The 26,452-nt window shown below is 37.4% G+C and overlaps 1 protein-coding gene across 1 annotated transcript in view; it reads right to left on the bottom strand.

The window, feature by feature from the left end:
• Positions 1-13,876, bottom strand: part of KCNMB4 (potassium calcium-activated channel subfamily M regulatory beta subunit 4) — a 59,706-nt gene extending 45,830 nt beyond the window's left edge. Inside the window, exon 1 of the mRNA XM_054580292.1 lies at positions 13,541-13,876. Coding sequence (XP_054436267.1) covers positions 13,541-13,876 — 336 coding nt within the window. The remainder of the gene's footprint in view (positions 1-13,540) is intronic.
• Between the last annotated feature and the right edge of the window lie 12,576 nt (positions 13,877-26,452).

Genomic DNA, 26,452 nt, shown 5'->3' with positions numbered 1-26,452 from the left:
TAGACTTCTTCAGAACTGTGAAAGAACAAATTTCTCTTGCTTTAAGCCACCCAGTTTATGGTGTTTGGTTACAGCAGCCCTAGCAAAATAATGTGTGTATTTTTCAGGATTCTGGTATGTATTTCCAATTGTTCCCTGATAATATGCTCCCACCAGCAGTGCATGAGACTGCCCATGACCTCACGTCCTTACCAACGTACTATCTGTCAACTTGATAGACAGGAAGAGTATCCCAGTATTGTATTGACTGATACATCTTTGGATATTAGAGAGATTACACATATTTTTCATGTGTCTAGTTCATTGCAATTCTTCATTAAACTACCTGTTCATGCTTTTGCCTAAGGGTTCTCCAGAGAAATAGAACTGATAGGATGTAAGTAGATATATAGAGTATTTATCATGAGGAACTGGCTTATGCAGTAATGGAGGCTGAAATGTGCCAGGACCTGCCCTCTGCAAGGGAGGCCTAGGAAAGCAGGTGGTGTAATTCTGTCTGAAGGTCTCAGAACTAGGGGAGCCAATGATGTAAGTCCCAGCGCAAGTACAAAGGCCCAAGAACCAGGAGGACCAATGTCATGTCCCAACTCAAAAAGAGAGCAGATGTGCCCTTCCTCTGTCTTTTGGTTCTATTTGGTTTCTCAATAGATTGGATCATGCCCATCCACTTGGTGAGAGTGGATCTTCTTATTGAGTCTACTGATACAAATGCTAATCCCTTCCAGAACCACCCTCACAGGAATACCCCGTGATGTTTCACCAGCTATCTGGGCACCCTTTAGCCCAGTCACATTGGCACAGAAAACTAATCACACGTAGTGTTCTACAGAAGAGATGGTTATTTATTGCTAAGATTTCTTCACATGTGAAGTGCTGAATCACTTCTCTACCATGGTGCGAATATTCTCCCAAATTTGTCATTTAAAAAATTTTTAATGCTTTTTAAAATATACATTGTAGCATGTATCAACACTTCATTCCGTCTTCTAGTCCAATAATATTCCTTGTGTGGATATAACACACATATACCTGTTCATCAGTTGATGGACATTTGAGTTGTTTCAACTTTTTGGCTATTATGAATGATGCTGCTATAAAGAGTTGTATACAAGTTTGCATGGACACATGTTTTCATTTCTCTTGGGTATATACTTAGGAGTGGAATTGCTGGGTTACATAGTAACTCTACATTCAAGTTTTAAATGAACTGTCAATTGTTCTTCAAAGTGGCTGCATCTTCTACATTTTCACCAGCAATATATGTGGGTTCCAGTTTCTTCACACTCTCTTCAAAACTTGCTACTGCCTTTTTTTTTTTTCTTTAACTAGTCATTCTAATGGGTTGGAAGTGGTATCTTGTCATGGTTTTGATTTGCATTTCCCTATTGACTAATAATTTTGAACATATTCTCATGTGCTTATTGGCCACTTGTATGTCTTCTTTGGAAAAATATTTATTCCCATCTTTTGCTTATTTCTGAATTGAGTTATTTGCATTTTTTTTATTGTTGAGTTGTAAAAATTCTTTATATATTCTGGATATTTGATCTTCATCAGGTGTAATATTTGAAAATATTTCCTCTTATTTTGTGATTGTCTTTTCACTTTCTTAATGGTGTCGTTTGAAGCACAAATGTTTTTAAGTCCAATTATCTATTTTTCCTTTGGTTGTTTGTGTTTTTCACATCCTAGTTAAGAAACTGTGTCTAATTCAAAGTTATAAAGATTTACATCTATGTTTATTCTAAGAGCTTTATAGTTTTAGTTCTTACATTTTGGTCTCTGATCTATTTTGAGTTAATTTTTGTATACAGTATGAAATAGGAGTCCAATTTCATTCTTAACATTTGGATGTGCAGTTTTCCAAGAATCATTGGCTAATTTATAGACTCTCAATTCCATTCCATAGACTGTTATGTGTATCCTTATGCCAGTACCTCTCAATCTTCATTACTGTAGCTTTCTAGTAAGTTTTAAAATTGTAAAGTATAAGTTTTCCAATTTTGTTCTCTTTTTTCAAGATTGTTTTGGTTATCTTGGGTCTTTTGCATTTCCAAATGAATTTCAGGATCAGCTTGTCAATTTCTGCAAAAAAACTATCTAGCTGAGTTTTTTATAAGAATTATAAAGAATCTCTACATCTGCCCTGGCCAGGTAGCTCAGTTGGTTCGAGTGTAGTTTTGATACACCAAGACTGTGGGTTTGATCCCTGGTCAGGGCACATACAAGAATCAAATGATGAATGTACAAATGAGTGGAATGGCAAATTGATGTTTTTCTCTCTCTCCCTTTTTCTCTCTCTAAAATCAATCAATAATAAAAAAATTAAAAAATAAGCTACCTCTGCATTAAAAAAAGAGAAGAATCTGTAATCAATTTCAGTAGTATTGGCATCTTTACAGTTGAAGTCTTTCAATCCACAAAGAATATCTTCCAATTTATTCAGGTTTTTCAAATTTCTTTTAATAGTGTTTTGTAGTTTTCAGGTTACAAGTCTTATATTCTTTCACTCAATTTGTGAAATATATTCCTAATTATTTTATTTTTCAATACTATTATAAATAGAATTGTGTACTTAATGTCATTTTTAGATTGTTCATTTCTAGTGTATAATATACAATAATTTTTTATGTTGAACTTGTATTCTTTAATCTTTGCTGTAATAGCTGGGGTTTTTTTTGGGGGGTGGGGTGGACTCTTTAGAAGTTTCTACATAGAAGATCATGTAATCTATGAACTAAGATAGTTTTATTTCTTCTCTCCCAATTTGGCTGTCTTTTATTTTTCCTGCCTAATTGCCCTGTCTATAACCTCCAGTACAATGTTGAATGGGAGTGGCAAGAGCATATATCCCTGTCTTGTTCCTGATTTCAGGGTGAAAGCTTTCAGTCTTCCATCATTATGTATAATACTAGCTGTAGGTTTTTTCATAGTCCCTTGTATCAGATTGAGAAAGTTCCCTTCTATTCCTAGAATATTGATTTTTTTTTTAAATCATGAAAAGACTTTGTCAATTTTTTTCCTGCATTTTCTGAGATAATCATGTGATTTTGTGTTTTAGTCTATTAACATTGTGTATTACACCAATTGATTTTAGCATTTGAACCAACCTTCCATTCCTGGAATAAATAAATCCCTTTCGATCATGGTGTAAGGAAGAGGAGGGAACACTTCCCAATTTAGGCTATTACTGTGAACCCAAAAGCAAAGACATGATAACACTACAGACCAATACACCTTATGAATATAGATGTAAAAATCCACAACAAAAGGCTAGCAAACCAAATCTAGGAACATATAAAAAGTATCATATACCCTGACCACAGTGAAGGAATGTGGAGTGAGTACTAATAACAGACACTATTTCTCTTGGGGGTGATGAAAATATTCTGGAATCAGACAGTGACAGTGATTGTAAAACACTGAGAATGTACTAAAAACATTCATGTTAAAAGGAAAATAGTACATGTGAATGATCTCTCAATATCTCCTTTTTTTAAAAAAAGAAGCTACCTACCTTCTGTGTTCTCCTTCCCCCCTCACAACTGCCTAAAAGACAGACATGATCAACTTAGGAAAAACATTTTAAGTAATGGTAAAGCAACAAGGTAGTAGGAACCTAGGTTTTTGCATTACCTTCCTAATAAGAATGGCACAGCTTTGTGAACTGCCTATAAGCTCAGACAATTATAAAAAAAAAGAAAGGAAAAAAACCAATCTAGTACCTACTTTGTTCAGGTCACTGTTACTAGGTTCCTGTTAAAGTATCCTATCCAATATTCTAATCAAGTCTATTAGGTTGTTTGTACTTTCCACTACTACAAATAGTTCCGTAATGAAAAATCTCATACATCCTGGGAGGTATGTATGAGGTCGTTTATTTTAGCATAAACATGTTGAAATGAAATCATTCAACTGTCAGGTAGCAGAGCTTCAATTACACATAATATGTTTGATTATTTTCCTAAGGGGTTGAACCAATTTTCCAGCAATAAGACTTGCCATTTCTTGAATCCTCACCAGTACTTGGTCTTACGAAACATACTAAATCTTGCCAATCTAATGGTTGTGAATGGTATGCCATTATTGTTGTCACTTAATTTCCCTGAGATTGTTGGAACTGAGCATCTTTTAACATTTAATGGCCATGTGAGTTTCTTATGAATTGCTTGTACACATCCTTTGCTCATTTCCCCATTATATCATGTCATTTTAATGATTTGTAGACTTTTTCATAAATGCTGGATAATCCTTTGTTCATTAATTATTTTGCCATTATTTTGTACTAATCTTTGGCTTACATTTTCACTTTGTTTATAGTAATTTCAGTCATACAGAGATTGTTACTTTAATGTGCTCAAAGGTACCAATCTTTTTCCTGTTATAATTTGTTCTTTAAGCCTGATTTAATAAAATATTTCTCAAGCCTATGTCATAAAGATATGCTGTCTTCTACGTGTTTCATGGTTTTCTTTTTACATTTAGGTTTTTTCCATTTGGAATTTATTATTATGAATGCAAAGTATCTCATTTTACTTTTTTTTATGTAGAACTAGTTGTTCAAGCACCATTTATTTATAAGTTAACTCTTTCCCTGATGAATTTCCTGTATCTTGTCTTTCAGTAAAATTTAATAATTTCTATTTTAATTTCACTGAGAATATAATCTCTGTTATTTCACTCCTTTGAAATTTGTTGAAGTTTGCTTTATGGCTCAGAACATGATCAGTTTTGTAAATGTTCCTTGGGTGCCTATTTTATACATGTCAACTGGGTCAGTTGTTAAATATGTTGTTCAAGTCTGCTAGATATGTATTGATATTGCTCTTATATGATTGTGTATCAGTCTCAAGCAGATGCATGTTAAAATCTCTCATCATGATAAATGTATATATTTCTCCTTTGAGCTGCTTCAATTTTTTTTCTTTTTATGTATTTTAGGTTATATTTTATAGATACATCTCAATATAAAATTGTTATATTCTGTTGAATTGACTTTTTTATAATTATGAAATATCCCTTTTTATCTTCAGTAACACATTTTTTTACCTCAAAGTCTACTGTGTTTTGTATAATACAGGTACTCCAGCTTTTATTTTTTAATGTATTTTTTGAATAACATTTGCAGTTTGTATTTTTTCATCTTTTAACTTTCAACCTTTATGTGTCCTTATGTTTTATATGCAACTCTTGAAAACAGCATATATTTGGGTTTGTCTGGGTTTTTATTTTTCCCCCAGTCTGCAATCTCTGTCTTTTAAATGGAAGAATTAGTCCATTTACATTTAATATAATTACTTAGAAATTTGGGTTTAAATCTATGTTTATGGTATTTTTAAAATTTATTCTACATGTCTACATTTCTTTCTCTTTTCTTGCATTTTTTTGGACTGTTTGCTTTATATTATTCCATTTTCCTCATGTATTAGCTTGGTAATTATACACTTTACTGTTTGTATACTTGAATTCCAACTGAGAACTTCTAAATCAGAAACTGGAGTGAAGTTTCTGAGTTAGTGGGGTCTAAGATGGGACTTGAGAATGTGCATTTCTAACAAGTTCACAGATGATGCTGATGCTGCTGGTCCAGTGACCACACTGAGAACCACTCTCTTGGAGGAAGAAATAGACTAGAAATAAGAAGATTAGCGAAAACATATTGTCATAATTGAAGCAAACAATAATGGCCTTGACTAGGATAGTGGCAGTGAAAATTTTAGAAAAGTAATAATATCAGAGAATGATAATATCACTGATAGAAATGAAAGATTCCAGAATAAAGCAGGTTTTGGAGAGATAAAGATGAATTCGGTTTTTTTATCCTTAAAATAGAGAAAACATAAGGTAATTATGGTCAGAATCAAGGATTAAACTTTCACTGAGCAGTATTATTGCCTGGTTTTCTGTTCTCAAAAACTGTTTTTAAATAATGTCCTGATATAAACAATTATATAAATATATTTATTACAAAGAAAAACATTGGATTAAACTTCTATAATTTAGGATTTAATTTTCTCTAATGAGGTACAGCATAATGAGACACAACATCAATATATACTGCTGTAATATAGTTAGATTATAACTAATAAAGTGGACATCACATAAGGTCTTAAAGTCCAGTAGGTCCACTCATCAGTTAGATGAAGGGTTCAGAAGAATCAGGTGAGTAGAAATTCCTTCACATATGCATCAGCATATGGAGACCTTCTAGTGACTCAACCTGCTGCATTCTGCTGCTCAACAAAGCAATTACATAAATAAATTTATGTGAATTAGTTTATTTACAAATATGGCCACAAATTAAATAATTTAATAAACACATGGTTTTCAATTTATACTACTGGTTATTTTAAAAGAAAAGAAAAGGATATTACTACAAGTCAAAAGTACAAATTTTTACACATTGAGTTGTGTCCTAGAGAATACCTAAGTCACACCATGAGGAATGGTTAGAAACATTGTATATAATATTAAAAACCATTCTGTTCAGTATTTTACTAAATAATTATGGTAATTGTAATATAAATGTGCTGTTTATCTAGGAATTCAACTGAATATGAAATTCTGCTAAATACTGAAAAAAATATTTTAGACCCCAGGTAATAAAACTTGACATCTTCCTTCATAAATGAGTGACAAAAACATTTTAAATAAACAAAATATATTCATAACTTATAAAAAGCTTTATAATGCTGAAGGAAGTCTGTGATAAAATAAATGCATTTCCCCCCAAACTTACTAAAATATATCGTAACATCACAGATCACTTCTGTAAAAGTAAAAAGTGTCTTCTGGTTAGTGTTTTAAACACATAATTTGAAGGGATCTTACAAATAACTGAGACCTTCATAACTGACATCCACAAGTGGAGGTCAGAGATGGATGATAGTCAGCAATCTCAGGCCGGAAGATCTCAGCAGCCTGCAGATCGGGTTGTTTCTGAAAAGCTGGAATATAGATGGATTATTAACACATTCTGACCAAGTCTTAAAATATCCCATCATATTAGTCACTTACTCTAAATCTTCCTTGGCTTCACTATAGTTTCCTATTGCTACCATAACAAACGTAGCGGCTTAAAACAACACAGATTTATTATTTCACAATTCTGGAGATAAGAATTCAGAAGTGGGTCTCACTGAGCTAAAATCAACACCAGCTGGACAGCATTCTTCTCTGGGATCTCTAAAAAGAATCCATTTCCTTGTCTTTTCCTGCTTTCTTAGAAAAGGCAGCTACCTGCATTCCTGGCTCATGGCCCCCGTCTATACTCAAAGCTAGTAATGGCTGGGTGAGTCTTTCTCAAATTACATGTCTCTTTTGTACATTTAAGGACCCTTGTGATTATTCTGGGCCCACCAGGATAATCTCCCTAATTTAACGTCAACTGATGAGCAACCTTAACTCCATGGGCAACCTTAATTTCCCTTTGCCTTGTAGAATATCCACAGGTTCTGGGGATTAGGATGTAAACATCCTGGGCAGGGGGCAGGGGAACATTATTCTTCCTACCATGGCTTCCCAGTGTCCACCAAACCCATCCTAGCTGTCAAGAACTTCTACACTCTTGACACCAATTCACCCTCCTGCCTTACCCCCAAAACTCTGCTCTTTGTGCCCACCCCAGTCTATTTGCTGATCCCACCAAGTACCCCATCCTCACAGAGCGCCACAGCCTTACTCGTGGCATGTTCTCCTCCTTGATGTTCTCCTTATACCTCCCCACTTTTCCTGCCAAGATAAAATTTCTGTTCATTCTCAAAATCATGGCAAATATTTCATTCTCCATGAAGCTGCACCCTTAACATTTCCTGTCTAGCTGTTCAATCATATTGTTTGTAACTCCCTGTAGAACTTGACATTGTGCCTTGTTTGAGAGTTATCTGTGTTCTCATCTCCTCTGTTATACAGTGATCTCATGAGGGAGGAAACCATGAATTCATCTGCACTTGTATGAATATTAGGCATATATAAGAGCCAGTGCTTGCTCTCAGCCATGCTCCTCCAAAACTACTCTCCTCTAGTTTTCCCATCTAGCAAAATCACCTCCTTTCACCAAGTTGTGCTTGTCACAAACTTTGGGAGTCATCGCCAGCGCCTCCTACCTTCATTCATTACATGTACTCCATTAGCGAACTTTACCAAGGCTACCCCCAATCTAATTTCCCATCATTTTCCCTTGTGCTGCTGGACTCCCTGTCACCAAACTTGCCTCTGCATTTCTCACCTTGCACAAGTGCATGTGCATGCATTCATGTGTGCACACACATGCATAGACACACATGCACACACACAAATTCTATTCTCAATGTGGCAGCCAGAGGAATCAGTTATATTTTTTTAAAGTCTAAGTCTGATTTTATCTCCATCCTGCTTAATGTCAGTTTACCATCATATTCTGTAAGGCCCTAAACTCCACTTTGCTCACTGTGGTTCTCCCTCAGTTCCTCACACAAGGCTGGCAGTCATTTGCCTCAGGGCCTTTGCACTCGCTGCTCCCTCAGCCTATGGAACTCGTCCTTCAGAGACCCACATGATTCATTCCTTCATGTTCTTCAGAACTCTGCTCATCCCCTCAGGTTCTTTAGGTCTCTATGCAAATGTCACTCCATCAGAGCCACCTTCCCTGACCATCCTATGCAAAATAGCAGCCCTTCATTTCTTCCATCATTGTCTATACCTTTATGCTGCTAAAATTTTCTTTATACATGTATCATTACATGACATTATGTTAAAAATCTACTTTTTGTCTGCCACCCTCTACCAGAATGTGAACTTCTTGAGAGCAGAAGCTTTATATTGATCTCTATTCTAGTGTCAGAACCTAGAAGCATTCACAACACAGAGCAGGCATCTAATAAGTATTTGTTAATGACTGAACTCACTTTTGTATGTCCTCCTGTTTCTTGCCCAGTTCTTTGATCATAATAGATACATAAGAACTGAATTTTATATGCCCTGGCTGGTATAGCTCAGTGGATTGAGTGCCAGCCTGCAAACCAAGGGGTCGCTGGTTCGATTCCCAGTCAGGGCACATGCCTGGGTTGCAGGCCAGGTCCCCAGCTGGGGGCATGCGAGAGGCAACCACACATTGATGTTTCTCTCCCTCTTTTTCTCCATCCCTTTCTCTAAAAAACTTTTTTTAAAAGAATTGAATTGTATAAACTTAGTAGAAATTACTCAATATAGTCATCAGAGGAAAAACTATAGTAAGTTTTTGATGGAGACATAAAGATTGTAGAGACGTTGTTACAATTAAGCTTTACCTTTTACTACTCAGTTTTGATATGACAGACTTCCATAGAACTCAAAGTATATCACATTGAACATTTATTTCAAGAATGGAGTTTAGAAAGGAGCCCTGTTGAAACACACTGTCTACCCAAGAAGTGTCTGTGGCAGGGTGGGGCGGGACACGCCGGCCAGGACGTGAAGAACACCGAAAAGGGGCCTGTGCACGGCAGAGCCCTCTAGTGAGGTACACCAGTTCCAGCGGATATACTGAAGGCTGAAAGCCTCTTCTAATTCCACCCGTTTTTCTTCTCATCACTGCATTTCTCTCACTTTTACAGCACTGGTTTCTCAGACAGACTTTTGTCCTTTGTTTTTAGGTCTTTCATATCAGAGAAAGAAAAAAACTCAACGCCAAAAATAAAACACATAGCGTCTAATCACCCACTCTCTCTCATTCCACATATAAGAGGCTGGTTTTAAAAACTGATCTTTCCTTTGCCACCGAATGTATATACAAATGCAAAAGCGAATGTCTGGAACTGCATAAGCTCATTTAATTGATACTTAACCAATTTAAAATGATCATTTCCAAACTCCAGATGACCCTTGAATAACATGGGATTAGGAGCACCAACAGTCCACAGTCAAAAATCCGCATATAGCCCTAGCCAGGTGGCTCAGTTAGTTGGAGCATCGTCCTGTACACCAGATAAGGCTGCAGGTTTGATTCCTGGTCAGGACACATACCTAGATTGCAGGTTTGATCCTCAGTCAGGGTGCGTATGGGAGGCAACCTACTGATGTTTCCCAAAGATGTTTCTCTCTCCAATTAATGGACAAGTCCTTGGGTGTGGATTTTTTAAAAAGGCACCTTTGTTATTGTCTTCTGCTATCTCTTTAAAATTAAAAAAGAAAATCCATGTATAACTTTTGACTCCCCCAAAACTTTACTACTAGCCTATTGTTGACTAGAAGCCTTACCAATAACATAAATAGTTGATTAACACATACTTTGCATGTACTGTATTCTTGCATGAAAGTAAGCTAGAGAAAAGAAAATGTTATTGAGAAAATCATAAGAGAAAATACAATTATTGTATTTATTGAAAAAAATCCGCATATAAGTTGACCCACTCATTTTGAACCCATGTTACTCAAGAGTGATCTGTAATTTTTAAGTGATTTTCTTCTAGTGCTTTAGAATTTCCTTGAGTTCCTCCTTTTATACCATTCAGTAGCATCAGTAACATCTTTTGACCTACAAACACAAACATTAATCATGATGAATACTTTTGGTTCTTATTTTACTTTTCTTGCAAAATAGATGAGTACATTTTCTAAGCCAGTGATTTTGCCTCTGTCTCCACATAAAATCACTTTCACAACTGTTTACAAAACATTCATGTGCCCAACCCTCCCATGACCAAGTCTGAATCTATGATGGCTGGACCCAGGCATGAGCATTTCTTTTTAAAGTTCCCCTAATGATTCTACAGTGCAGCTATAGTTAAGGATCAAAGTCCTTAGCACACTCAAGTCACAAAGAAGTAATGCAGTGATGGAAATAGCAACAAGAGGATGCTGATCCCAAATTTAGATCTGCTATGGTTACTTCACAGAGCAGATCATTGCCCTGTGCATAATTAGTTGACTCCAATATTACATGACTGGATACAGTGATTACATTAGATAATAAGGATATGATTCAAAACAGAAATAAGTTGAAAAGGACTTGAAGATATTTTAAAGAAATTATTAGTCAAAAATCAAATTTAGTCACCCTATCTTCTTCAGTAGCCTATGGCTTAAGAAGTTACACAAGTATGTTGCAATATTTTTCCCTTTCCCTGCCTTTCACTGTAATTAAAACAGCAAACTCAATAGAGGGGAGAAAGTCCTTCTTCTCTTTTTTCTGAGAAGTGATTTCCCACATGGTATCTTGTGGTAGTGGGTCATGAAGAAGAGAATGTTGGGTGGTTAGGACCCATGCACTGTAGGGAACCCAGACATGCCAGAAAAAGAGAATGGGTGGGGAATGCACCTTCAATAAAGAGGTAAGGTAAGACAAAAAAAAAAGAGACTTAGGCAGCCAAAATGCAAGGGGAATAGGCAATGGGTATTGCCCAATAGAAAGGGCACTACAGAAACATTCTGTTTACGTTTGGGACTCTGGCACAATATATCAGTGGCGTTGAATTTTTCCATTGCTAATTGCTTACGAGAATTTCCAAATTGAGCATTTAATTGCCCAAAAGTAGAAAGATGACTGTAAAAGAACAAACTTATGTCCTATAAATGCTACAAGCAACCACAATTTGGATGAAGAGATATATACTGATTTGGCTGAGGGAAACTTGACTAAATTGGGAGGCTGTTCATTATTTCCTGTAACAGAAATAGATCTTTCTTCAGTTCTATCATTTCTTGAATAACTTTATACCATGTTATTTTATTCAGATACCTCTTCAAAACAATGGTTGCTAGGATCTGAACTGACACTGGAAGAAAACAGATTTTTTATAACAAAAAGTAATAAAGAAAATTGTAGTATTATATAAAGCATTACGACTGTATTCAAATGATTTAAAAATCTGTCTAATGATCTCAATATACTTTTTCTGCCAGATCCTTCAAAATTGGGATGCAGCCTTTTTGAAGTAAATTCTAACTTTCCAATGTCTTGATCAGATATTAACCATTTACTCATATGTGCATTTAATTTATTACTGACTGAACCACTATCTTAAACTAATTAGCACTGCTTCATCAATTTTAACAACACCTCCTAAATGATATACTACCATTTAATTTCTAAATCACTATTACTGCTTCACAGCTTTCTTTTATATTAATGGTTGAATCTTTTTTAAAAAAGTGTGATGTTTCTAAAACCCTGGTATTTCTTTTGAAATTCCTGAGCATTAGACAGATTAACTTACACTTGTCTTTGAAACATTATTATTTCTTCGAGACTTTGAACATTATTCTCAATCTAAATGCTGTATGTCTATGTTTACTGCTTATATATTATCTTAATTTTTAAGGTTAATGAATATTCATTTGTCAGCAGGAGCATTTTTTAAAAGATGAGTCATAGTGTTTTAAAAAGAACTCCTTTTTAAAAAATTTCCCAAATTCAAGAATTTACTCCTTAGAATATATGGCCAGGAGTTTAGCTATTGAGAAATAGTATGCTTATTTTAAATACTTTAAAAATATTAATATAGACATTTTTTCTTTTGGATTGATATAATTATTCTTGTCACATTTAACAAAGTTCTCCTATGTACACAAGATTTATCCCCTTTTAGGCTGTTTTCCTCCTTGATCTTGAAACACAGCCTCCACAGAGAAAATGTCAGTAACTTTAAAGAAGATACACACCTTCACTTTGATAGTTAAGCCACAAGAATAGTAAAACAGACCAAGAGAAGAAGAAGAAAAAGAAAGATCCTTCTTGCAGAACCAGGTGGACTACAAAGCTCAATTAGTTCACAAACTGAGGACACTGCTTTTTATAAGTTTTTTCTCCACTGGGAACCGTTTTGAGTCTTTCTCTGCTCTCCATCCCTCGAGTCATAACCAGGTTTTTTTTTTTTCTTGTGAGAACGAAAGAAGTGGCCAGGAAAGGAATACTGGTGCATTTCAGGGAGGGTTTTCTATTTTTCGGTAAATTTTACCTCTTTCCAAATAGCTCCCAGTTGTCCCCCAGATACATAGTCATTAGTCTCCCTCTACACCTTTTTGGGAATGTATTTCATTAAACTATGAGTTCTCTGTACCCAAAGGACCTATGCAGAATTTCAGAATCTTTATCATTTGTCGACCCTCAAAAGCTCATGTTTGGACCCCAATTTAAAAACGTTTGTCCAGAGTTAAACGGCAAGGAGCCCTCCTAACACCTTTTAGGGGCTGCTCGGACCTTGACCATAGTAGGTGGATCTCTGTTACAAAGCTGGCTCTGATGGGAGGAAAAGTTAACTTTATGCTCCTTGCATTTATCGAAAGCCCATCCTTCATGCGCCAGACCTGACCTGGGCCAAGGCCTCAAAATCTGAGGTCAGGCAAAACAAGTGTGTAAAGAAAGCCTCAGGGAACCAAGGGTCGCCGCACACAAATTCACATGAAGGGCCTGCCAGAGGATCCCTGAAGTACTTTCTGCAGGTTTGAGTGCAATCTCCGACGCCTTCTATCCTCCTAGTAACATAAGCATACTCCCAGCCCAGCCTGCGCGGGGTCTACCCCGAGGCTCCCCTATCCTCAAGACCTCCGCGGGACCACGGCATCCTTCGCCGGGCGTCCTTACCTTGGGGTTGGTCAGGAGCTGGTGCTCGTCGCTATGCAGCAGCGCCCTGGAGTTGGACTCCGAGTTGTTCACGTAGACCTGGACGCAGGGATACTGTGATGTGCCCCTACAGTCGGCGCCACAGGTGAAGGTGCACTCGAACACCTCGCCGATCTGCTGCACCGACAGCACCGTGCAATTGGCCGCCGTGGCTTGCAGATCCTGCAGGGCGGGACTGAGCCAACAGAAGCCGAAGATAAAGAGCGACACGACACCGGAGATGATGAGAAACAAGCCAAGCCGGATGCTTTTGTCCTCGGCTTCCGTGTATTCGTAAGCCACCCGGAGCTTCGCCATCGCCCCCCACTCTCAGCGGCTGGCGCGCTCCCCCCCGCTCCCTCCCGCCCCCGGCGCCGAGCCCCACTGCCTCGGGCGGGAGGAGCCGCCGCCACCGCCGCCGCGCGACAGCAGGGGAGTGGGCGGCCAGGGGGAGCGCGCGAGAACAAAGGGGCGGATGCCGGCGACGCCCCCGGAGGCGGCAGCACCCCCACCTCCTGGCCCAGCCGTCGCCCTTGCCCCGAAGGCTCGCGGTGCTGCCGCGGCTCACAGCCTCCTGCACCTTCGGGCGCGAGTAGCGCGCCGGCGGCTCCTGCCTCCAGCGCCCCCTGCCAGCCTCCGCCCGCGCGCTTTCTCCGCCTCCTGCACCCAGCCTCCTCTCGCCCAGAGTCTGCCTGTCTCCATCGCCCGTGTGCCGCTCTTCCGCGGACTAGCTGCCCAGGGGGCTAGATCGGCTGGGCTGGGGCGAGCCGGGGGTAACCCCCGAGCCGGAGGCGGCTCCGCCCAGCCCCTCCCGACGCGGACCCAGCCCTCCGGCTCCGCCCCGCCCCGCCCCGCCCCGCCCCGCCCCTCCCCGCCCGCGGGTGTCTCGGTTGGGCAAGGGGCGGCGAGTACGGACATTGGCGGCTGGTGCCCAGGATCCTCGTTAAATCCCCTTGGAGGGACGTCCGAGAAGAAGCTTAGCGTCAATGTAGCATAACTGGAGTGAAAGTTTAAAAAAAAAAAAAGGCAAGAAAAAGCAGTGGGAAGGCGTAGTGCGAGCGGAGCGGCGGGAATCTTGAACTCCAAACCTGGATTGGTCAGCCAGCCGGGAGAGCGAGCCAGCGGCCAAGCAGCGGGCTCTGCCCCGGCGACCGGAAGCCAGGACCAGGAGGACTGGGGTTGAAGCCCCCGCGAGCGGCGTGCTCTGGGGCGCGCGGAGGTGGGGAGATCCTGCCACCAGTTCCCACGCTACCCGTGGGCATGCGGTGGGGTGAGGGGCGTACCCTGCCGCACCCCTCCTCCCCGCTAACCCTCCCGCACACCCTCAGCGAGCGCGGGAACGGTCCCGCTGCAGTGTCCTGGAGCTCCCAATTGCCCGGGCCGCAGGCGGCGCCCCGCGGCCCCAAGGGCGGCAAGATTAGCGTGGCAAAGGCTCAGTTAGGCAGGGTTTGTTGTGCAGGCTCCACGCGTAGGAGCAAGGGCCTATGATTGGCAAGACCAAGGGAGCTCCCCATCTAGATCCCGGGGGGACCTTGTAGGAACTTGGGTCTCCCGCAACTGGTCAGCCCCAACTCGATTTGCCCCAAGGCTGGGACTGACTGAGTAGGGACGGAAGAAACCAGTGGAGAGGCTTGCGAGCCGTGGAAGGACACACTGCTTTACCCATTAGGACCTTCCCCTCGCTCCGGGACTCCCGAGAACAGAACACTTTCAGTTCTGCTGCCCTCCTTAGGAGTTTGTTGCCGCCCTTGGCCCACCCCGGGACTAGTAGATGAGTTTCCACGAGCAATGTGCAAGGCGTTAGCGGCACGCAGACCCACTTTGGGACAGGTACAGTTTCTACCTACAGCTGCGTTTTGCTTTCTTAATTCTTCCCGCTACTCCCCCACCCCCATCTCCCCGTGCCTACCTGCAGCCTCTGTTCATGACTTTTTTTTAAGATTCTTTTTTTTCCAAACCACATTTCTATCATAATATCAAACTCCAGAAATTTTTCGACCTACTTTTTAAAGAATCAGATGTTCACTTCTTTGCAAAATATATAAACATCTTTTCCTTGATATGCAAATCCCAAATGAATATACTCTTCAATCAGTTATGCTCCGGATGAATATGGAAACACCCAATCATGGAATTCTTGACTTCTTTCTTGGATTTCAAATGTTACTTAACTGGCATTGAGTATCTTTTAACTGCAGTTCTATACTACTACTATATTCCTCTATTTCAACAATTTTCAACCTTTTTCATCTTGTGGCACACAAACTAATTACTAAAATTCTGCACACCAAATAATATATTTTTTGCCTATCTCTCTTTCTCGCTCTCTCTCTCTCTCTCTCTCTCTCTCCTCTTTCTCACACACACACACGCAGGTATAAATTTGATGCATTCACACTGGACAGCTATTGTTGTATTGGCTGTTGTCATTTTTTTAAATTTTATAATCTAAGAGAAAAGAGGTCAGTGTCCCTGACTAAACAGTCAGGTACTGCATGTTTAGAAAATCTTGCTGCACACCGGTTGAAAATCGTTACTCTGTGAGGTAGGTAACGGTATTTTCAAACCAGCGGCAAAGCAGGTTTAATTACAGGAAGACCTTTAAGTGTTTTTCTCAATAAAGTAAGAAGAGGCGGGGTTTAGAAATTTTTCAAATCAGTAAGATGCTTTTTACTTTAATACCTTTCAAATTCTGAGAGAGTAGATTTCCTTTTTTCTCTACCTAGGGGTTATATTATTCTCTTCCCTTTCTGTTGGCAGAAAGACAATTTGTTACTGATTACATGACCTGAAAGGAAAGATGAGTTTAATAGATGAAACAGCTTAACCTGAGATATTTCTTCAGTCTGAATCTCTTTCTTGCTCCAGGTTATGATCTCCCTCTTCAGGAAGGCTAAAGCCAGTCTCGATATGAGGAAGTGGTGAGATCCAATTATTCTAGCTTGGTATGCTGAGCAACTTAACCTTGAGGCAAAATTAAGTCCTATTAGTGCTCCCAAAACACAGGGATAGGGGTGTCTAAAATTAATTTAATAAATATTCATTTTTCAATGATTTCAGAGTTTGAAGAATTCTGTGAATGAACCCTTGTTCTCAAAACTGAAGCAAGATGGTCTTCTAAGTCTAAACATAACCTAAATATTCAAGGGCTTGCAAATCCATATTTTGAGTTCTTCATTTATTTTCCCTCCTTATAATGATTCTTAAAGTATTTGAAGAAATTGTTGCCATCTAGCCTTCTGTTCTTTAAACATTTACTTTTCTCCTCTTATTTCTTATTTTTAAATTATCTGGCTTCTCTTCTAAACCCTTTTGTTATCATTATCACGTCTTTCTTATTGAAAGTCATACATATCAAAAGACTTCCCAAATTAAATCAGTTTTTATTTCACTATTAGTACAACACTGTGTTATTTGCTTCATTTTCTTGAGGTGGGGCTACCTTATCACATTGCCAGGGAAGATTGGGTATGTCAGCCCATCAGTTTCTGAAAACAGGTCACCATTGACTAAATTAAAATAGAAAGAATCCCTGGGATCTCCTCTCTGAGGTCATTTAGCACCTTGTTTCCTGTGGAGGGCAGAGGCAGCTGGGAAACACACACACACACACACACACACACACGCACGCACACATGCATGCACTCTAGTCCTTTGTTGGCGTAGTTTTCTGCAAATTAAAATTAGAATTAAAAGTGTAATACACAGAACCAGACTGATTATTTGCTGTGTGCGGCAATGTTTTCAGGAGAATAATGGCCATGATGAAATGACCTTGAAATTATTTTTAAAACAAGAAGGCCTCTCTAGCCCTGGCTGGGTAGTTCGGTTGGTTAGAGAATTGTCCCAATATGCCAAGGTTGTGAGTTCAATCCCCCTTTTGGGGCACATACAAGAAGCAACCAATGAATGCATAAATAAATGAAACAACAAATCAATGTTTCTTTCTCCCTTCCTCTATCTCTAATATCAACATTTTAAAATTTTTTAAAAAAGAAAAAGACCTATCGAAGAACATTAAAACTACTGTTATTTATAATTTTGTTCTCATGATTGATATTCTTTATGAAGTCCTGTGACTGATGTTTAAAGTTGCAATATATTGTACAATCTCATATGTGTGTGTATATATATTCTTATAAAAAAATTCCAAAAAGGATTATCATAAGGAGGGCTTTGGTATCCTGAGAATAGAAGGGAATTTAGAACATGTTGAGAAAATGTTTATACATGGCTTTAAAAATTAGCACATTGTGAAGTTTTTCAATAACAAACTGCTACTGTACACTTTCATAGCTAAAATATATAAGGGATAAAATTAATATTCTTTTATCACCTTTTCTCTTTGGAATTTACATCCTGGATAGATTTTAGACATTTGCAACAAGACTCCTTAGATAAGAATAAATGAATGAAAGCATGAGTGATCCAACAAAGAAAACCTTATAGAAAAATTTTAGTCTTTTCTTTTTCATTCAGTTTATGTAATTGTAGATTTTGTTACTGTCACAAACTCGTTTCCTTTTCATTTGGTCTTAACTTAAAAATGTTTACAGTTGTACTAAATCATTTCCATCTTACTGATATCAAAAAATTAACTTTCTTTCACCCCCTGGCTTATTTCGCTTAGCATAATGCTCTCCAGTTCCATCCATGCTGTCGCAAAGTTTAGTAGTTCTTTTTTTCTTTCTGCTGCGTAGTATACGCAGCATATGATAAGACAAATACCATATGATCTCACCTATAAGCGGAACCTAACCAACAATACAAAGATGCAAGGAAAATAAGACCAGCAACACTGAAAGGAAAAGAAATCAACAGAGACAAGAGGGAAGGGGGGATGGGGGGCGGGGAAAAGGAAGGGAAGGGGTAAGTCAAGGAACATATAGCAAGGACTCATGGACAAAACCAAAGGGGAAGAGCTGAGGGAGGGAGGGAGAGAGGGGGCAAGGGAAAGTGGTGGGGGGGGAGGCAGAGACAAATGTATTTGAAAAAAAATAATAAATTAAAATAAAATTAAAAAAAGAAAAACATCAATAAAAAGGTAAACAAACAAAAAAATTAACTTTCTTTGCCATGCTTCATTGTAAATGTTAAATATTTTTATTAGTCTCAGAATTTTAAATAAATTTTCTATGTGGCCACTATTTTTCCCAATTAAATTTTTTTCCTGTCCAGAAACCTTACTTATTATATTGAGTATGTAATTATTATTGATAACACTACTTAGTATTTCAAGATATTTTATAATCAAAAGAGGAAGGGATCATAAATATCACCTAGTTCAAAATTAAGCAGGAAAGGAAGTTCCTAAAGCCTTTGTATTTTGTTTGAAATAGTAAAGAATGATTATTAAAAATATTTTTTAGAAGTTCAAATTTGCTCCTGGCCAGTATGGCTCAGTTGGTTGGAGTGTTGATTGTTATATCAAGAGGTCACAGGTTCGGTTCTTGGTCAGGGTACAATACCTAAATTGGGGGTTTGATCCTCAATCCCCATGTACCTACCTTGTGGGTTAGATCCCTAGGTTAGGGTGTGTGGGAGGAAACTGATCAACGTTTCTCTCTCACATTGATGTCTCTCTCTCTCTCTCTCTCCCCCTCTAAAAAAATCATTGAACATGTCCTCAAATAAGAAATAATAAATAATCGAATTTGTTTGCATACCGCCTTTATGTTTGCAATTGAGATAGGAAAGCAGAAAGTACAGATAATCACTTCTTATCAGTAAATTCATAATACTGGGAGTGCTGGCTAGATTCCTAACTTCTCACCACCTGTTAGTTTAGTCTTTCATGTTAATGGAAGTGAACTTCTATGGAAGGTACATACACATACACGTAGTAAGAGGGAAATCAGCTTTGGAATTAGAAAACAAGAAGCTAAGTAAGAGGTTTTTGTCTGAGCATTAAAAATAAATAATTTAATGTAACTTAGAGAATTAATGTTCTTAGATTGTTTCATCCTCCTCATACAAAGGGGTTGGACTAAAAGATAGCTTTAATATTCTATGACTTATATTCCAAGTTGATTTTTGCTCTTGCCATACTCTTAAAAAACTTGGGTATTACTATCTAAGAGTACCTAGTCAAGTTAAAAGCCCTTTTAATAATTCCCAAATATGGAGAGCACTTCCTGGTACAATGGCTAACCCAGAAAGTGTTTGTCTTTAGTGAAATTGACCTAACTGAACACGTAATATAAACAAGTATCCTAATTTATTCTCATGAGATGAAGAGGGAATGAGATATTAAGCAACTTTCCTAAGGCTTCTGTCTAAAGCTGCTCCTTTTTAGATGCATAACAAATATTAGTACAGTTTTATGCATGAGAAGAAGTATAGTATTTAGGTTTCAGAAGCTTGTTAGAAATCAAACTAGATTCAAAGTAGAAGTAAACACAAGGAACACCAGGTGTTAATAAAACAAGTCAATAGTTCTAGGAAGTCTCCTAATACTTCTTATAGTTTTCTTGCCTTTGGACATCCCCAGCAACAAATCATTAACTCCTAATGCTACCCGTTTGATTTTTGGACCTTTTAAAAAATTATGTAGTACTTTCTTTTAAGTTAAAATCTGCCTTGCCATAATATCCACATAAAGGTCATTATTCTGCCCTCTAATTTTATGTACAATAAAAGATAATCTGTCTTGCAAACGACTCCAGGTGTAGCAAGACAACTATCATGTTCCTCCCAGGCCTTTTCTTCTTTTGCTTAATCTTCCGTTTCTTCAGTATTCACTTCTGATAGGGTTTAGAAAACTAAAGTCATGTCCTTATCCAAAGTGCTAAGGAAAATAGATAATTCAAAGATGGAAAGTATACCCCACTCTAACATTCTCTAAAATAAGTTTGTAGCTTTCTGTTCCATGTTACCCAACACACAAAAACATCTAGGAAGATACATTTTGTTGCTCACTAATTAACAGCCATTGTAAATGCAGAGAGAAGCTGTGAATGTAACTTTCGCTTACAGTTAGACAGAATTTGGACTCCAAATAGTGATGTGCCAGTCAACTAATTTAATATTCAAATATTAAATCCTTTCCAGTGAGATACAGAAATAACAAAACTCCAGATTAAAGAGGAGAAATCTGAAAATAAGGCTTTTTTTTTGAAGTGACATGGCTTGCATTTTTAAAGACTAAAGTATAATTTTCATCCAGAAAAGGGATGTAACTTGATATATAATGATCAGAACTATATATATAATTGTATGTATGTGTGTATATATATAGTATACGTATATATGCACATATAATTCTCTTCTTTCTGTAATTGTCCATTACTAGGGATATTAGAACATTTGTATGTTCCATTATTTTTTGTTGTTGACACTAACTTGTTTTATGTTTGAAGAATATTAACCACTTGAAGATAGTAAATTACTTAAAGTAGTCAAAATAAAAAATCAAACATGTCTGAATCTCTTAAGAGGGGAAATATTTAACAGCTCAAATTTTAAGACAGCCTTATTTTTCATGCAACTGTTACATATGATAATTAAAACTACATCTTAAAATAAATGTTCACAATGTAACAGATTTAAAGGTAGCTTCCAAACATTCTGGCTGCCCCAAATCTTTATTTTTATGCAGAAGATGAAACTATTTATGTCATTCCTGCATGTAATCTTTTCTCACTGAGCTGTATATTTTTGAAAAATAATCAGTGTTTTAATTTTCATTATAAATGAGTACCAATAAGGTTGATCCTAAGAATAAAGCAAATTCAGCCATTTATTGACATCATACCAGTCTTGAAATTTGATGCCTTTCTTCCAAAATGTTTGAAGAGTTCTCATGTGTCAACACTAATCTTTAGTATATACTAGAGAATAGATTAGACTGGAAGGAAAACATCACTTGTAATAAGTTTTTTTATTAGTCACACAAGACCAGGAAGCACAGAGCGTCCCATTCAAGAAGAACCCAATGAGGCCCACTCCAAGACACATCATTAAAATGGCAAATATCAAAGACAAACAGACAACCCTAAAAACAGCAAAGGAGAAAGATGTAGTAACATATGAGGGAGCCCTAGTACGGTTAGCAGCTGACTTCTCAACAGAAACACTGCAAGCCAGAAGGGAATGGCATAAATATTTCAAGTCATGAAAAGCAAAGGCCTGCAACCAAGACTGCTCTCCCAGCAAGGCTCTCAATTAAAATGGAAGGCAAAATAAAGAGTTTGCCAGACAAAAGAAGGATTAAAGAATACACCTCCACCAAACCAGCATTGCAAAATATGCCAAAGGGACTGCTTTAAGATGAAAGAAGAGTATGAATATACACATCCTTTCACAGTCGCCAATACTTGTATAACCAGTATTTTTAATATTTATCTGATTATGACAATGTGTTAATTGTTCCTTTATTATTTGTTGAAACTAAACCTGTTTTTGTGTATTTCTTGCCTATTCCTATTACTTAAAAAAATAAAAAGCTTTAAATGACTTTTTGGTATTATCTATTTCTTGATTAAAGGTTTGTAGAATTTTTTCCCTAAAAAAAAACCCCAAAACTATTAACCCTTTTTTATGTGTTGCACTTTCCTATTCTATTGTCTTTTAACTTTTTTATATGTATATTACTAGTCTTAAATGTTTTAGACATATTGCCAATATTTTATTTTGTAACTTCTGAGTTTGAGTATTTTACTTCAGGGTAAGAAAAATATTATTTTGTATTTTCTCCTAAAACTCCTTAGATTTTACATATTGATTTTTAACCTGAATATTTCTTGTATAATGTGTGAAATAGGGCTCTATATTTGTTTTATTTCAAGTAATAGTGGTCCGTGTACTTTGTTGAATAAGCCTTTCCCCATTGATTTGAAATATCAGTTTAATCATATATTACATTGTTAGATACGTTTGTTTATAGAATGCCCATTATATTTCATTGATCTCCTTGATTATTTCTGTGCTGGTGTCATGTTCTTTTAATTGCTGAGACTTCATAATGGATTTAAGTTTTTTAATATTTTATAATTGACTTGACATTTAAAAAATAAAATCAATCTGCATTTAAAATAAAAAAGAACTCTTACCTTTTTCAACAACGTGAATGGAACTGGAGATTAGGCTAAGTGAAATAAGCCAGTTGGTGAAAGGCAAATATCATACGATCTCACCTGTAAGTGGAATCTATTCAACAAAATAGCGAACACGAAAACATGGAGCAGACTGAAAGTGACCAGAGGGGATGGGGAAGGAGGACGATGATAGACAAAGAACATTTGAACGACCCATTGACATGGACAACAGAGTGGGAATTGACTGTGGGAGTGGGGGTTGGGGGCGGGATGGGTGGAGGGGGCACAGGAAGAAAAGTTGAGACAACTGTAACAGAATAAGCATGATTTAAAATTTTTTCAAAAGCTTTATTAAAATGTTTTATTTTTTTAGAGAGAGGGGAGGAGGAGGAGAAAGAGGGAAACTTCAGTTCGTGAGAGATGTATCAATCAGTTGCCTCTTAAATGCACCCAGCCAGGGACCTGGCCCACAACCCAGGCATGCGCCCTGACTAGGAATTGGAACTGGTAACCTTCTGGTTCACAGGCTGATGCTCAATCCACTGAGTCACACCAGCCAGGGCAAAATATTTTAAATATTAAAGTATGTGGTCAAAATGCTACCTAAGCTAAATACAAATGCAAATTACCTGAATATTCAGGTTTCAGGATATGCTTACAAAAATTAGAAACCAGCTCTGATTCAGTGAAAGATCCTATTCCCCTCAGCTAGTATCTTATTACTGTTTAAAGGAACTACCACTTTTGGCATAAATAGGTTATTTCACCTTCTCTAACAAAAATGTCAGTCAGATTTGTAGTGTGGTAGATGCCTATCAAGCCTTGAAAACTGAGATAAAAGGAAAAATTAATTTTGCCCTCAGAAAATAGATTAGCTGAAGTATTTTGGATTGTGTCAACCTGGTATCATAAGCTATTGGACTGCACAAGAATTTGGATTTTCAACAGATAGGGAATTATAACAATGAAGACTATCATTGTGAATTTTACGACATTTTCAAGAAGTCATTTAAATGATTAAGGGAAAACTATGGCAAACATCTGGAATGGGTTAGCTTTGTAAACTCAACAATGCATTCTTATAATAAAGATATATGTCATTAAAATTTTATTGTCGTACTATGTATATAACAGGATTAGATAAAAATTTCAGTTGGGGTACACAGAATTGATAATGCACATACTTGCCTTTAGCAGTTTTTATGCACACAAATTGAAGTGGAAATCTAAGATCTAGCAAAAATAACCCCTGGAAATAGCTATGGTTAAAAAAGAAGAAAAAAAGGCATCTTTGCTGTTTTGTACTTGAAGATGGATTTAGGTTTCCTCATATTCTGCTCTAACACATGTTGTTGTAATAATATGGTTTCTGCACTAGAACTGGATGCAAGAAAAAGTAAATGGATGCACAACACATAGGAGTGCATTTATTCCAAAATTAGTTGGATTTCACCAAAACCGTAAGATATTACTCTAGTTACTTGTACAGTAGGCAACAGTTTAATTGGTAGTTCACTTCAGGAAATCTAAATATGAGGCCTAAAATTGACATTTTTAACATTTCCCAGATGATTATGCCCAATCTGTTTGAGAATTACTAACTAGAGGATAACTTTGACTTTGGTTAGTTCCTGAAGCAATCTCAACCCAAACTAAGCTTTTTACATATCGTTTGTCAGCTTTCTTTTTAAGTAGTAGGATTGCCGCTTAATGTGATTTTTGTGATAACTTAGAAAACAAGAGTGGACACTAATGCAATGTTTAATTTCAGGCTAAACATTTACCTCAAAACTGATCAAAAACTGTCTTCCCTTGTTTGAATGCAGAATACATTAATCTGGTGAATATACACATAACATAGACTTTACTATTTGTTGTGCTTTAGTAATGTTTCATTACTAAAGTTTAAGGGAAAAAATGAATACAGTTGCTCTGTAACTTTTGATTAAATTTCTTGCCAAAGATACAGCAGTAATTTAGGTAAATCCGACTCACAGAAAAGCATTTTACACTAGGTCAATGCTTTAAGCATAGTTTTTAGCCCCCAGCTTCTGATAAAAAGTACTGAAAAGAATGACTTGGTTCTTTAACAACTGAAAGGAGGCCCTGAGGTTGTCAAATCCAACTTTTTACTCAAAAAGGCAGCCCTCTCAATGGAGATTTGAGTCATCCACTATCTGCGTGAACATGTTGTTGGAATCCTTCCTTCATAAAGCAGTTAGTACTGTGGGAGAGCACCTTAACACACAGAACCAAGGTCTGTCCCACTCTACTTGCTCCAGATGCTGGATTATGACTGGCTCTCTTCCTCATTTAAGTCCTTCCTACATTTGAAGACAGCTCTCCTGTCTTCCTTAGTTGTCTCTAGTTGTCTCCTCTCCCAAGTGTGTATCTCATCAATTCCAAGATACGTGCTCTTTCCATGCTTGGCATCTTTGAAATTGGTATGCATTTTCTAACTGGTGGCTTGTCCCAGTTTGAGCTTCTTCCTTCAATGGCACACAAAATAATGATGTACCTTACAAATGTAGGCAGGAAATTAGGTTTGCTAAAATACAGTCGTTATCCCACTTCAACACTTTTTCAATAAATGACAAACATTCAAGATAACTCAATTTAACTCATCTCACCTTACACACCTAATATTTTCCATCTTCTCTCCCTGGTTATGTTCTGTGAGGTTGAATCTAATACCTTATAAAGCAGCTCATTTCAAAATCCTAATTACCTGTTCCATTTTGATACTGCATTGAAACCTTATTGGTTCTGCTCTTCAGCCGCACAAATGATTTCATCTTTCATTGACAGCTCTTGAATTTGATACTTCAAGACAGGTGCCAGGTTTCCAAAGTTTATACCTTACTGCTAAACATTCCTACTTCCTGAGTGAATTTTATGGGGGGATATATTTTGAACTTCATATAAAATGGAGCTGCTAAAACCTGTCTCATGATGCCATGCTGAAGACAGGATACAAGCAGCATATTAAAACAGCATACTGATTTGCAGACATACTCTTCTGCAGTTCCCAGTCATGGCAGCTCTTAAAATAGAACTGACTTCCTACATTGTTCTGAGCATTATACTTTTCCCAATACAGCCAAAGATTAGTATATTTTTCCAATAGATTCAATTTACATTGATCTACACATGAACCACGTTATGTTCCACCATCCTTTTTCTTTTAGCAACCAAAGCGCAAAACTAAGTCATTATCCTGATTCAATATATCCTACTTGATGCAATGCAACACACAAAATTACAGGGTTTGATTTAGATCTCAATTTTGACCTTCCTTGTGTTTATTTGCTTCATCTCCTAGATTTGTCATTAATTCATGAAATGAACTAATTCACAGGTAATGCTAGTGGCAAAGAGTGTGACCTTCGTGATATGCCATTAGGATCTAGCTTTTAAAGACATTGAGATCTGGCTTATCTGACTCTCGAGAGACTGTCTTAATGGAACCAGTTGGTAGGTTACTTCTTTTTTATTAATCCCACAAACCATGGTTAAGAGAACATTAAATATAAACATCCCCGTTCTTTTACACACAAGCATGTGTAGAGTTTCAGTAGCTTTTCTTGAAAAATTGATGCTATTAAACTAAATGAGTCTTCCTTTGCAGTAATTCCCAGATGCCACATATTTAATGAACAACAGGCTATATTAAACAGAATAGTTAACAGAACGAAAGATCTACGGTTTTTGAATAAAGGAGGATTCATAGGAAAGGTCAATTAGAAAGGGTAGAGTGGGAAAAAATTTGAGCTTAGAAAATTAATTGAAAATGCTTAAAAAGATGTTTGAAAATAAAATTACAGCAAAAATAGTAAATTATTTCAAAGCCCAACGCTTT

This window comes from Pteronotus mesoamericanus, unplaced genomic scaffold (assembly GCF_021234165.1).
Source record: "Pteronotus mesoamericanus isolate MK-2021 breed Mesoamerican mustached bat unplaced genomic scaffold, CSHL_Meso_final contig_56, whole genome shotgun sequence".
NCBI lineage: Eukaryota > Metazoa > Chordata > Mammalia > Chiroptera > Mormoopidae > Pteronotus > Pteronotus mesoamericanus.
This window is presented reverse-complemented; position numbering and strand designations above follow the sequence as displayed.